This window comes from Hyla sarda, chromosome 11 (assembly GCF_029499605.1).
Source record: "Hyla sarda isolate aHylSar1 chromosome 11, aHylSar1.hap1, whole genome shotgun sequence".
NCBI lineage: Eukaryota > Metazoa > Chordata > Amphibia > Anura > Hylidae > Hyla > Hyla sarda.
The window spans coordinates 36143992-36157650 of record NC_079199.1 but is presented as its reverse complement, the minus strand read 5'-3'; the positions used below and the strand labels follow the sequence as shown (position 1 = coordinate 36157650).

General features: G+C 41.9%; 1 protein-coding gene across 4 annotated transcripts in view; it reads right to left on the bottom strand.

Moving 5' to 3' along the window:
• The window catches only part of RALGAPA1 (Ral GTPase activating protein catalytic subunit alpha 1), a 235941-nt gene that overhangs the window by 120221 nt on the left and 102061 nt on the right, over positions 1-13659 (bottom strand). For all 4 annotated transcript variants that reach the window (XM_056546922.1, XM_056546923.1, XM_056546924.1 and 1 more), the window contains 6 exons: positions 11840-11928; positions 10130-10346; positions 9861-10037; positions 6329-6466; positions 4187-4380; positions 3126-3224 (listed from right to left, as the gene is read on the bottom strand). In XM_056546922.1, the coding sequence (XP_056402897.1) occupies positions 3126-3224; positions 4187-4380; positions 6329-6466; positions 9861-10037; positions 10130-10346; positions 11840-11928 (914 nt within the window). The remainder of the gene's footprint in view (positions 1-3125; positions 3225-4186; positions 4381-6328; positions 6467-9860; positions 10038-10129; positions 10347-11839; positions 11929-13659) is intronic.

Sequence of the window (13659 nt, the reverse complement as noted above, 5' to 3'; positions counted from 1 at the left end):
CGCAGCAGCGCTGCGGGCGATCCGATCGTTCATTTAAATCGCGAACTGCCGCAGATGCCGGGATCTGTATTGATCCCGGCACCTGAGGGGTTAATGGCGGACGCCCGCGAGATCGCGGGCGTCGGCCATTGCCGACGGGTCCCTGGCTGCGATCAGCAGCCGGGATCAGCCGCGCATGACACGGGCATCGCTCCGATGCCCGCGGTTATGCTTAGGACGTAAATGTACGTCCTGGTGCGTTAAGTACCACCTCACCAGGACGTACATTTACGTCCTGCGTCCTTAAGGGGTTAAAGGCAAAGAGCAAAAAATGAAGATGCAAAAACGGAAAAAACCCCGGTCCTTAAGGGGTTAATGTACACATTTTATACTCTAGAAAAATAAAAATAAAGTATACTGATGCTTAAAACAAATTCTGCTGTAGGTCATACAGCAAAGTAGACTAACATCGTTTTGAAAAAATTGCAAGGTATATGTTTGTTGCTGGACACAACTACTATATAGCAAAAAAAAAATAAAAAAAAATGTGAAACATAAACACAATACGCAGTGTGAACACAGACTATGAGGTCATGCATACTGAATTTACGTTTACCTCCAGAAGGTCCACCACAGTGAAGCTCACGGACAAATGCTGTTTGAGAGCTCCTGCTCCTGTACATACCTGTGATTTACCCAAATGGAATCCCCCAAATTTCAGATACATCTGAATATCTTAAGAAACTTCAGAGAGATTTTGATTTAATTAGAATAATTTCCTCATATCTAGCTATGACATTCATCTTCATGGTATGGCGCCACCTGGTGCTCACATGATCAGTCTCTCTCCCATTCAGTCTTCTGCATATGGATCCTCTGTTCACTGCGGTACAGGCAACAGAAGTAGCTTTCTGCTTGTCTAGGAGGGAGCAGAGCTTCTGCAGCAATATGTCAGTATAGCTAAGAAGACTTCTCTGCTTGTTAGGATTGTACAGCTCTGCATCCTGACATAAACCCTGCACACGTCAAATCCCTTAGCAAAACTAGTTTTGCAACAGCTGGATGCACCCTGGTTGGGAAACACTGCCCTAATAGATTAGTAGCAGCACCAAGAGGAATAGACGAAAAAGTGTTTTTTTTGTACTACACTGCTCAAAAAGATAAAGGGAACTCTAAAATAACACATCCTGGATCTGAATAAATGAACTAATCGTATGAAATACTTTCGTCTTTACATAGATGAATGTGCTGACAACAAAATCACACAAAAATTATCAATGGAAATCAAATTTATCAACCCATGGAGGTCTGGATATGGAGTCACACTCAAAATCAAAGTGGAAAACCACACTACAGGCTAATCCAGCTTTGATGTAATGTCCTTAAAACAAGTCACAATGGGGATCAGTAGTGTGTGTGGCCTCCACGTGCCCGTATGATCTCCCTACAATGCCTGGGCATGATCCTAATGAGGTGGAGGATGGTCTCCTGAGGGATGTCCTCCCAGACCTGGACTAAAGCATCCGCCAACTCCTGGACAGTCTGTGGTGCAACGTGGCGTTGGTGGATGGAGCGAGACATGATGTCCCAGATGTGCTCAATCGGATTCAGGTCTGGGGAACGGGCGGGCCAGTCCATAGCATCAATGCCTTCCTCTTGCAGGAACTGCTGACACACTCCAGCCACATGAGGTCTAGCATTGTCTTGCATTAGGAGGATCCCAGGGCCAACTGCACCAGCAAATGGTCTCACAAGGGGTCTGAGAATCTCATCTCGGTACCTAATGGCAGTCAGGCTACCCCACACCATTACTGCTGGAGGATGTTGCAGGCAGCAGAAAGCTCTCCACTGCGTCTCCAGACTCTGAGCACATGTGACAGACGTAGCAGTGTGAACCTCCTTTCATCTGTGAAGAGCACAGGGCGCCAGAGGCGAATTTGCCAATCTTGGTGTTCTCTGGCAAATGCCAAATGTCCTGCACGGTGTTGGGCTCTAAACACAATCCCCACCTGTGGATGTCGGGCCCTCATACCATCCTCATGGAGTCTGTTTCTGACCGTTTGAGGGACACATGCACATTTGTGGCCTGCTGGAGGTCATTATGCAGGGCTCTGGCAGTGCTCCTCCTTGCACAAAGGCAGAGGTAGCGGTCCTGCTGCTGGGTTGTTGTCCTCCTACGGCCTCCTCCACGTCTCCTGATGTACTGGCCTGTCTCCTGGTAGCACCTCCATGCTCTGGACACTATGCTGGCAGACACAGCAAACCTTCTTGCCACAGCTCGCATTGATGTGCCATCCTGGATGAGCTGCACTACCTGAGCCACTTGTGTGGGTTCTAGACTCAGCCTCATGCTACCATTAGAGTGAAAGCACCACCAGCATTCAAAAGTGACCAAAACATCAGCCAGGAAGAATAGGAACTGAGAAGTGGTCTGTGGTCACCACCTGCAGAACCACTCCTTTACTGGAGGTGTCTTGCTAATTGGCTATAATTTCCACCTGTTGTCTGTTCCATTTGTACAACAGCATGTGAAATTGATTGTCAATCAGTGTTGCTTCCTGAGTGGACAGTGTGATTTCACAGAAGTGTCATTGACTTGGAGTTACATTCTGTTGTCTAAGTGTTCCCTCTATATTTTTTGAGCAGTGTAGAATCACTGCAAATTACTACCAATTTTGATTACAGCGGTTCCAAAGTAGTAAAGTTTTAGGACTTAAAAAATTAGAAAAACAAGCAAACATAAAAACTCATAGAAAAACCTGTGTGACAGCTTATTTTTTTACGGTGAGCTGTAGTTTTAACGGTACAATTTTAGGGGTAGATAGGACATTTTGATCAGTTTAAAAAAAACAAAAAACTTTTTTTGGGAGGTTAGGCGACCAAAAAACAGCAATGCTGTTTTTTTTCCCCATTTACTGTGTTCGCCATGCAGGATAAATCATTTTATACTTTAAGGCAACATTTATAGTTCCTATAGGGTTATTTAAACACAATCACTTGTACAGTATAGTGCAATATTAACAGTGTCCTATCACAGCCTGCCAAAGGCGCATGTTCAGAAGGTGGAAGAGACAGTCACAAAAGCTCTACTATATTCTGGAAGCCATTTGATTAACATTGGCTATACATACGCTACATGTCCATACCTTAAAAAGCCAAGGGGTGAGGATCCTTAAAGGCGGGATAAGTATAGGTGGGGGAGGAGATGACATATTATCCAAAGAAATTCCCAAATTGTCTCGAATCTGCAAAAGGAAAATAAGCAAGTTAATACATAAAAATATGCTTTATAATTACATTTATATTATTTGCCTCGAATTCGTAATTATTTTTCTTTCAGAATTGTTATCTGAGAAATGGAAAAAAAAACATACACCAGTGCACTTGCAAATTTAAAGTGGTCCTTTTTTTTTTTTTTTTTTTTTTTTTAAATCAACTGGTGCCAGAAAGTTAAACAGATTTGTAAATTACTTCTATTAAAAAATCTTAATCCTTCCAGTACTTATCAGCTTCTGTCATGATCCACAGGAAGTTATTTTCTTTTTGAATTTCCTTTCTGCCTGATCACAGTGCTCTCTGCCGACACCTCTGTCCATTTTAGGAACTGTATAGAGTAGGCAAAAATCCCCATAGAAAACCTCTCCTGTCCTGGACATTTCCTGACATGGACAGAGGTGTCAGCAGAGAGCACTGTGGTCAGGCAGAAAGGAAATTCAAAAAGAAAAGAACTTCCTGTGGATCATAACAGCAGCTGATAAGTACTGGAAGGATTAAGATTTTTTAATAGAAGTAATTGACAAATCTATTTAACTTTCTGACACCAGTTGATTTAAAAAAAAAAAAAATAATTCCAGTGGAGTACCCCTTTAAGGCTCGTATTGCGTTAAAAAAAAAAAAAAAAAAAAAAAGGTTCTGTATTTGTTATTGCTTTTTGGAGTGTTTTTATGCATTTATTACAGAATTTGCTATGGAGGTTATTTGGGGATCATTTTATGCAAATAAGGTATTTGCCTGCAATCTTCAAGTAGAAAAAAAAAAAAGTTTTAACACATCAAAAGCTCACTCAAAAAAGTAATCACGCCTGTTTTATGCTTCAAAATACACTCCGATAAATGATGTGTGATCATAGCATCTCTTAAACAAAGAATCTCATGCTAAGGTTTTTAATACTGTCTATACCTGCAACTATGAATATTATATAGATTACCTTGACCAGGTTCTGCCACAGTTCACACAGGTAATCAAACACCTGAGCATGGATTTCAGGATTGCTTATATTATTGACATCTCCCAGGATTCCCAGCATTCTCCTCCACAAAACTGCTGATACATCAGCATGCCAGCCTGTGAGCGTTCCACCTGCCATCACGCTGTAGGTTTCCAGTGGGAATTCGCAGGGCTCTGTAAAAGAAAGATAAGTATACATTTACAAAGACTAACAACTCAACAAACCATAAAACACACACACACACACATACTGTATATATGTATATATATATATATATATATATATATATATATATATATGCTTGAAAAAGCCGGTGTGAGACAGATGAAACGTTGGATCACTTTCTGTATGGGATAATAAACCACTGTTTGAAATACTTTGCAGTGCTGCGGAACCTCTTTACCTGCATCTAACAGACAGACTGTGCTGACGGCACCCACTTCACCACTGCATCATTGGGTTGTGCTGCTTACTAAATATAACTGTGTAAATATAAATGTGTGTATGTATGTATGTATATATATATATATATATATATATATATATATATATATATATGCAAATCAGCTCATCACATCACCTTTTCAGGCGATGTTCCCTGGTATCAGCTTAGCTCCAGTTACGGAATATAAAAAGCTAATTGGGATTAATGCCAAGCCAGAACTCTTTCCTTCTGGAGAGAGAGTTCTGGCTTGGCATTAATCCCGATTAGCTTTTTATATTCCATAACTGGAGCTAAGCTGATATCGCCTGAAAAGGTGATGTAATGAGCTGATTTGCATATTCCCCTACCCAGAATGCCTGCGGAGTGCTTAGTGGCCCTTGAAAGCTCCGTCACACCAGGAGTGGTGAACTCTCCCTGAGTTAAATACTCACCCCGTTTAGTGTATATATGTGTATATTATATATATATATATATATATATATATATATATATATTTTTTTTTTTTTATATATAATGAACATATTACAAAACTGCATGTACCATAGCATAAGTGTTAGAAGTATGGATTTTTAAATGTGTGTTTTAAACTAGGGGCGGAGTACCCCTTTAAATATTGGTGTACTGTAAGCCAGCCAATAGGTGGGATATGTCATAACATACTAATCAGTGGGAGTCTGACAGTTTATACTATTATCCACACTTGCATAATGCCACCTATCTGTCTATACTCTGCTTGTCAGAAGTAGCCGACTTCATTTCTTATGATAATTTTAACTAATATTTTACTGAAGTTTACAGACACCACTTGCCATTTCTGCACAACATATACAGATGGTAATGTGTAGCCCAGTGCACCCCAAACTGTGGCACTCCAGCTGCTGCAAAACTACATCTGCCATCATGCCCTGACAGTCATCAGCTGTCAGGCAATGAAGGGAGTTGTGGTTTTGCAACAGCTGGAGAGACTCTGGTTGAGTGCAGTGACCTGCCAGCCAAATGAATGAGAGCAACCTGTGTCTTCTTGGGATCAATACTTCAACCTAACAGCAAATGACTTTACCACAGTAGCGATAGTGACACCTACAGGAAAAAACGAGTTGGTGCAGCCAAAATTTATTTTAATCTGGTGATCAATTGTAAATGACACATTTTTTTTGCTTTCCACTGTACCTTTAAATAGTCATTTTTAATTGTGCGTAAAGAGGTACTCCGCCCCTAGACATCTTATGTCGTATCCAAAGGATAGGGGATAAGATGTCAGATCGCTGGGGACCCCCGCAATATAGCAAGCAGCACCCACCTGTAACTGCTTCCGGAAGTGCTGGAGGATCTCAGGCTAATCTCCCGACCACGGAAGATCGTGACGTCACGACTCCGCCCCGTGTGACGTCACGCCCCGCCGGGGCGTGACGTCACACGGGGGCGGAGTCGTGACGTCACGATCTTCCGTCCCCGAGGTTGGGAGGAATTCGCCTGAGATTCTCCAGCACTTCCAGAAGCAGTTACAGGTGGGTGCTGCTTGCTATATTGCGGGGGTCCCCAGCGATCTGACATCTTATCCCCTATCCTTTGGATACGGGATAAGATGTCTAGGGGCAGAGTACCCCTTTAATATAAAGTTAAAGTAATACAATCCCATACATCCAAATGCTAAAAAAAAACTCATTGAACTTTACCTATGTCATCTGGGGTCTGTAAAACTGAATGTTGAAGCTTTTCATGCAGTTCTGTTTGTTCAGATGTAAAAGCTGCGGGAGATGGTGTTTGGGAGCGCGAGCCATGAGCGGACGCTGCAGGAGACACATTTTCAGAGCCTAAGACAACATTTAAAAAGAAAGAATTGTCTTTAATCAGGTCACAAAACCGTATACAAGGCAAAAATGAGCCGACCGTTGTCACTATCTGACTCCAGTCGGCTCTTTCAAATTAATGAGATGGGGCCAGGTCTGGACGGTTTTCACATCTCCCAGCCGGATCCGATCCCAGTATTAAGCAATTGTGGTGTGAATGCACCCCTAGAGAGGTTATTCCAAGAATAAAAGTTATGACTTATCCTTAGCTGATCATTGTGGTTCTGACTACTGGGACCCCCACTGTTCAGAAGAACAAAGGTCCCCTGAGTGAGTGTATTGGCAGTGTACATAACAGCATCAGTTCCATTCATCTTATGTCCGAAAGTCCTATAGAGAACAAATGGGGAGGTGGCTAAGCATGTGCGCTGTCGCTCTATTCCCTCGCAGTACCATGGAACTCCATTTTAGTCATCGTGGGGGTCCCAGCAGTTGATCCTTACCAATAAGCTAGTTTCAGGATAGGGCATATAGAGAGCTGTTGTCTTCATTAGATGACACCTTCAGCAAAATACACAAATAAAAGTAGGGAATTTTATTGCCTGACAAGGTTCAGCGGTTATATTAAAATGATAAAGGGGTACTCCACTGCAAAACATTTTCTTTGAAATCCACTGGTGCCAGAAAGTTAAACAGATTTGTAAATTACTTCTATTCTAGAGGAAGTTCTTTTCTTTTTGAATTTCCTTTCTGTCTGACCACAGTGCTCTCTGCTGACACCTCTGTCCATGTCAGGAACAGTTCAGAGCAGGAGCAAATCCCCATATTGAAACCTATCCTGCTCTAGACAGTTCCCAAAATGGACAGAGGTGTAAGCAGAGAGCACTGTGTTTAGACAGAAAGGAAATGTGGAGCCATACAGCAGCTGATAAGTACTGGTAGGATTGCTATTTTTTTTAATAGAAGTAATTTACCAATCTGTTTAACTTTCTGTCACCAGTTGATTTAACAGAAAATGTTTTCCACCGGCGTACCCCTATAACACCTGCCATATGCCTCTCTTCTGCTGAAAGGGACATTTATTCAAAAGGCTACAAAATAATCTTAAAAGGGAATTTGTCATCACTTCATGGTTCAGGCTTGAAGTGCGGGCGACTCTGGCGACTATGGTCTTTACAGTTTCCTGATCAGTTGCTCCATTCCTCTGTTATTCCCGGTTTTGTATTTATGCAAAGTCCAGAGTCCAGCCCAGATCCTCAGACTAAACACCCTCCTTATGCCAATTGATCTTCCTTCCTGACATAATCTCAGAAATGAACATGCACACAATGTTTTGGGTGTAGTTTCCAAGCTACATCTGGACGTATCGAGAGGCGCATGCAAGATCCTCACTGAAAGCAGACAGGATGTCAGCATAAGTACAAAAACGGGAATAACCGAGGAAAGGAGCCACGGACCGGGAAACGGTTAAGACCTTAGCCATCAGTGTCACCCCTACTACAGGCCTGAACCAAGAGGCAAGTGTGGGTGATGCTGATGACAAATTCCCTTTAACCACTTAAGGACCAAGGTCGCACAGGTACGCCCTGACGTCCTGGTACTTAAGGTGCCACCTCGCAATCGGTGTGATTAGTTGGCCGGACAGGCCGACCAATCACCTGTCCTGCTGGGTGGCATCAGCGAGTGATTGGCGGTGTAGGGAGGGGGTGATCGGCGGTGGAAGGTGTGGGGAGGCTCACCCGGGGTCCGGTGTTGCGGCAGTCCCGAGCTGCGGCAGTGGTCTCCTGAGGCGGCAAGATCCAACAGCAGGTGGTAAGCGCTGTTTGCCTCCTGCTGTTGCATAGTAACAACTCCCAGCATGCACAGCCAAAAGGCATGCTGGGAGTTGTAGTTTTGCAAAAGCTAGAGGCAAAACTGCAGCTCTCAGCATGCCCTTTGGCTGTCTGGACATGCTGGGAGTTGTAGTTTTGTTGTTATGAAAATGTGTGCCTCCAGCTGTTGAATAACTACAACTCCCACCATGCATTGACAGCCAAAGGGCATGCTGGAAGTTGTAGTGGTATGCCTCCACCTGTTGAATAACTACAAGTCTCAGCATGTCCTTCGGCTATCACTGCATGCTGAGAGTTGTAGTTTTTGCAAAAGCTGAAGGCACACTAGTTGCGAAACACTGAGATAAGTAACAAATGCTCAGTGTTTTTCAACCAGTGTTCCTCTAGCTGTTACATAACTACAACCCCTAGCATGCACCGACAGTCAAAGGGCATGCTGGGAGTTGTAGTTTTGCAACAGCTGAAGGTCTGCGCCCCCCCCCCCCCCTCAATGTGAAGGTACATGGTACATTCACACAGGCAGGGGGTTTACAGTGAGTTTCTCGTTGCAAGTTTGAGATGCAGCAAATTTTCTGCTGCAGCTCAAACTCCCAGCGGAAAATTTGCTGTGAACCCATGCCTGTGTGAATGTATCCTAAAAACACTACACTACACTAACACATAATAAAGGGTAAAACACTACATATACACATACCCCTACATAGTTACATTCAGAAGAAATGGAGTTACAAATTTTGGGGGGGCATTTTCTCCTATTACCTCTTGTGAAAATGGTAAATTTGGGGGGGGAAACTGCATTTTAGTGAAAAACTAAATAAATTTAATTTACACTAATACTAATATACTGCAGTGTACCTTCATTTTGCTGTTCTCTTATTAAACCAGATGGATTGGACACTGGAAGGGACTGGCACATAGCATACATAGTGTATACTATTCATACAGGACAAAGATGGTAGTAAATGTGTCACAATTCAAATAAAATGTTGAGAGAACTGTCATGTGTGTGTTAAAGGGGTACTCCAGTGGAAAACATTTTTTTTTTTTAAATCAACTGTTGCCAGAAAGATAAACAGATTTGTAAATTATTTCTATTTAAAAATCTTAATCCTTCCAGTACTTATCAGCTGCTGTATGCTCCATAGGAAGTTCTTTTCTTTTTGAATTTCTTTTCTGTCTGACCACAGTGCTCTCTGCTGACACCTCTGTGTCTGAGGAACTGTCCAGAGCAGGAGCAAATCCCCATACCAAACCCCTCCGGCTCTGGACAGTTCCTGACAAACACAGAGGTGGCAGCAGAGAGCACTGTAATCAGGCAGAAAAGAAATTCAAAAAGAAAAGAACTTCCTCTGTAGTATAGAGCAGCTGATAAGTACTGGAAGGATTAAGAGTTTTAAATAGAAGTAATTTACAAATCTGTTTAACTTTCTCTGATAAAAAAATAAATAAACAAACATTTTCCACCGGAGTACCCCTTTAAGTAGTAAATAAGTCGTTTCTAAAGTATATAAAATCAGTCAGTGAAAAATGACATCCAGGATCCCGCGCGGCGGGAGGGGGGGGGGGGGGGGGGGGTGGTATAGTACCTGTTGTGACCGGGGCATCTGAACACAGGGCCTGCTGGTTGAGACTGCTGGTTTCTGAGTCTATATGGAGAGTAGTCAGGCTCACAACCTCTGGTTCTTCAGTGCTCAGCTGTATAGACCCAGCATCTGTCTCCGTGGTGGGAGGAACTGCTGAATCACTGCTGAATGGGAAACCAACTAAAAAAAAAAGTTAACACTGTGTATGAGCTGCTGCTTCTTTTGGTCATTACATTTATTGCATCGCTATCATTTTTACCTACTTTACTCACCCTCAAATTTCTTCCCGTCGCACTGAAAGGCATTGAAAGAGTCGGAGTGGCTGTCGGAGCTAAGGAGATCACTGCTCGCAGCACTCGCTGGGGAGGTCCACTCCGACGGGACACCTGGATCATCTGCTGGACGCATTTGGCTATGTTTGTTAAGTGGGTCAGGGAGGTCTTTAGGAATCTCTAGACTACCAGGGCTGCTACCTCTTCTTGTCAAATTCTGAAAAAACAACAAACAAACAAAAAAAAAATCAGAACAGATTAACACAATAGGGCAGATTTGCTATTGCAAATGCAACAGAATTATACACAAGTTTATGGCAAAAACTGACCTGCACATTTATTATGTGTTTTAAAAACTTTTTACGCCTTTCTTGATAAAATGAGTGTATAAGCCTGGGGCATGGCTTGCATGTGACTGTGCACCGAAAACTGCACCACAATTTTGTTTAAAGTCATAGCTTAAAGAGGCGCTGTCATTATGAAAAACTTTTTATATTTTCATGTACTACTGGTAAGATGACTTTTTTAACTATACATTTATTTAAAAAAAAAGTCAATTTTACAAATAAAAGAAAAAAAGAAAAAATAGCCGCCACTAGGGGACATCTGTCTTTTTGCAGACAGACTACTCTGTATTTTGCAGCCTACTGGATACCGGCCATGAAGTGTGTTGGTATCCAGTATAGGAGATCACCACTGCACCACTACAGCCTCCAGCTGTTCCTAAACTACAACTCCCATGATGAGAGTTGTAGTTTTAGAGCTGTGTATCCTCCAGTGTGCCTCCAGCTCTAGCAAAACTACAGACATAGGATGTGTGGGCATGCTGGGAGTTGAAGTTTTGAAACAGCTAAAGGCAACACTGCTCTAACATGCTTTACAAAAACTGCAGCTCCAGCTGTTGCAATGCAAAACTACAACTCCCAGCATGCTTGAACAGCCAAAGCTTTCTCTGACTCCTGAATGACAAAGAAGCGGGATCAGACATTCAGGAGTCTGTGAAAGCTGAATGACACACATAGTGACAGCTATCTTGATTAGCATCCAGCTTTATTAGGAACAAATAGAAAATGTATAAATAAAACTAATGTGCAGTGATTTACAGACTGCCAGGCTGCTCCCAGACTTAAGAGCAGATGTGTCAACCACAGTGAGGGAGAGAGATGGACACGCCCCCACCATAAGGCAAGAACAAAAAGCAAGTGAGCAACATATAAATGCTATTTGTTAGGGATATATAGGTCCTAGACACAAAAATGGTATGGTTCATGATCAAGATTAGGTACTGAGTAACATATCACTTCTTTTTATTTATTTTTGCACTATGACAGGTATGCTTTAAGCTTAGACTAGGCAGTGTAAAGAGGAGCCAGATTTAACAAGCAGCCTGAGTCCCATGCAAAATCCTGTGTATTTGAAGACTGTCTAGTACAAATTTAGACAGGATTAGTAAATCTGGCCCAATCATTTCAGAATTGCTTACTATGAGATAAACATTATGGGGGGGGGGGGTATTTATTAAAATCTGTTCAGAGGAAAAGATTGAGTTTCCCATAGCAACCAATCAGATCGTTTTCATTTCTTAAAAGGCCTCTGAAAATTAATGAAGCAATGTGTTTGGTAGCTATGGGCAACTCAGCAACATTTCCTCTGGACAGGTTTTGATAAATCTGCCCTATAGATCTATATTAAAATGTATTTGATTCTTACCAGAACTAGGCCTGACCTTAGCCTTTCAGCTATAAATTCATCCAATAGATCTTCATCCATTATGTGGGGAGTTAAATCTTCTTTGGTGGCTACAAGAAAAAAAAAAAAAAAAAAGAATTTATTTTGTACTTTAAAGTTTTGTCCTAAAGCAAAATCAAGCAGGAATCTATTGGGGGCGGGTAAGGAAAGAGACCTGTTAGGGTTTTGCAGCATGCAGTTAAGGAAGGAGTGTCATGATGTACCACTGACAGTGTGTCCGGGATTAGTAGGTTGTGAAACTCTTTGCAAGGTTTCAGTAATAAGCAGTTAGTGAAATATTGGTGGGAGTTCTAAAAAGCAAGGTCATTCCTTGAAGCAGAGCCGGCAAGTTATAGGAAAAGGAAAGGACCACTTCAATAAGAAATAAAAAGTCTTCCTGAGCATATGATCTTTTGCTGGATTTCCAGATCAGTCCTCCATAGATTAGGGTATAAAATAAAAAAAACCTCTGTATCTTCATCTAACAAAATAAATTAGATTATTAAAAACTAATTGCAAAAAGGTAATAACGCATTAAGGACTAAACTAAGTAAAGTGATTGGCTAAAAAAACTCCATGGGTCCAGGAGTCAAGAAACTTGAGGACTGTTGCATTTTGTTTCTACCTACAACCAAGACCCCTTCAGTGCCCTAAACAGATTGGAGTTTCATTGTAGCTTGGCTATTAGAGTAGGATTCCATCCACACTCCAACAAGGGCCGTAGGATCCCATTCTTAAGACGGCTCATACACATTACAATACCACTTAAAAAGAGTGAATATTAGCTATAATTTGGAGGGAGGCAGAGAAATGATCACAAAATGATGATGTGAGGATGTGTTATGTAGAAACTCCATTAAAAAGCATTTAGAGTTTTTAGAGTATGGGAATTAAATCATCACCTCAGAGAGTCTATTATGAACAATGGCAGAGCTTCAAGTACTTTGGTATCAAAGCTATTGCTGTATCTTGACTAGAGATGAGCGAACTTACAGTAAATTCGATTCGTCACAAACTTCTCAGCTCGGCGGGTGGTTAACTTTTCCTGCATAAATTAGTTCAGCTTTCCGGTGCTCCGGTGGGCTGGAAAAGGTGGATACAGTCCAAGGAAAGAGTCTCCTAGGACTGTATCCACCTTTTCCAGCCCACCAGAGCACCGGAAAGCTGAACTCATTTATGTAGGAAAAGGCATCAACTGCCGAGCCGAGAAGTTCGTGACAAATCGAATTTACTGTAAGTTCGCTCATCTCTAATCTTGACCACTACCAGTGGTCACTTTGCTAACTTCAAAAGCTGAACAATAAGGGCTCATTCACACTACGTAATCTCTGCCCAGAAAGGGTGTCGGCAAATCAAACTGGTGCAAGGACTGCTCAGAAATGCGCCATCTCAATAGACAGCAATGCATTTCACTGCAGATTTGGACGAAAGGTGAAGTCTTGACTTTAATATTTTTTTTTTATGTGTGAATGGTGCAGCAGCATTCTACTGAGAACAATGGGAGGCTGCTGCACCGTATATTTACAAGTGAAAGAGAGAGATGGAGATAGGTGGAGACAGAGAAGGAAATGAGTGAAGAGAGAACAGAGCGGTAAAAACAGAAAACAGAAAAAGAGAAGAGAAATTTATAATAAAATGATAAAGCAAAAGAAAAGAAAAAAGAGGAGAGAATAGAAGAGATAAAGAGAAGGTAAAAGACAGAAGAGGAAAGTGATGGAAAAAAAGAGGAGTCTAGAAAGGAAAAAGGAGAGAACACAGAGATAAAGAGTACTAGAGAAAAAAATACAAACAAAAGGAAATTG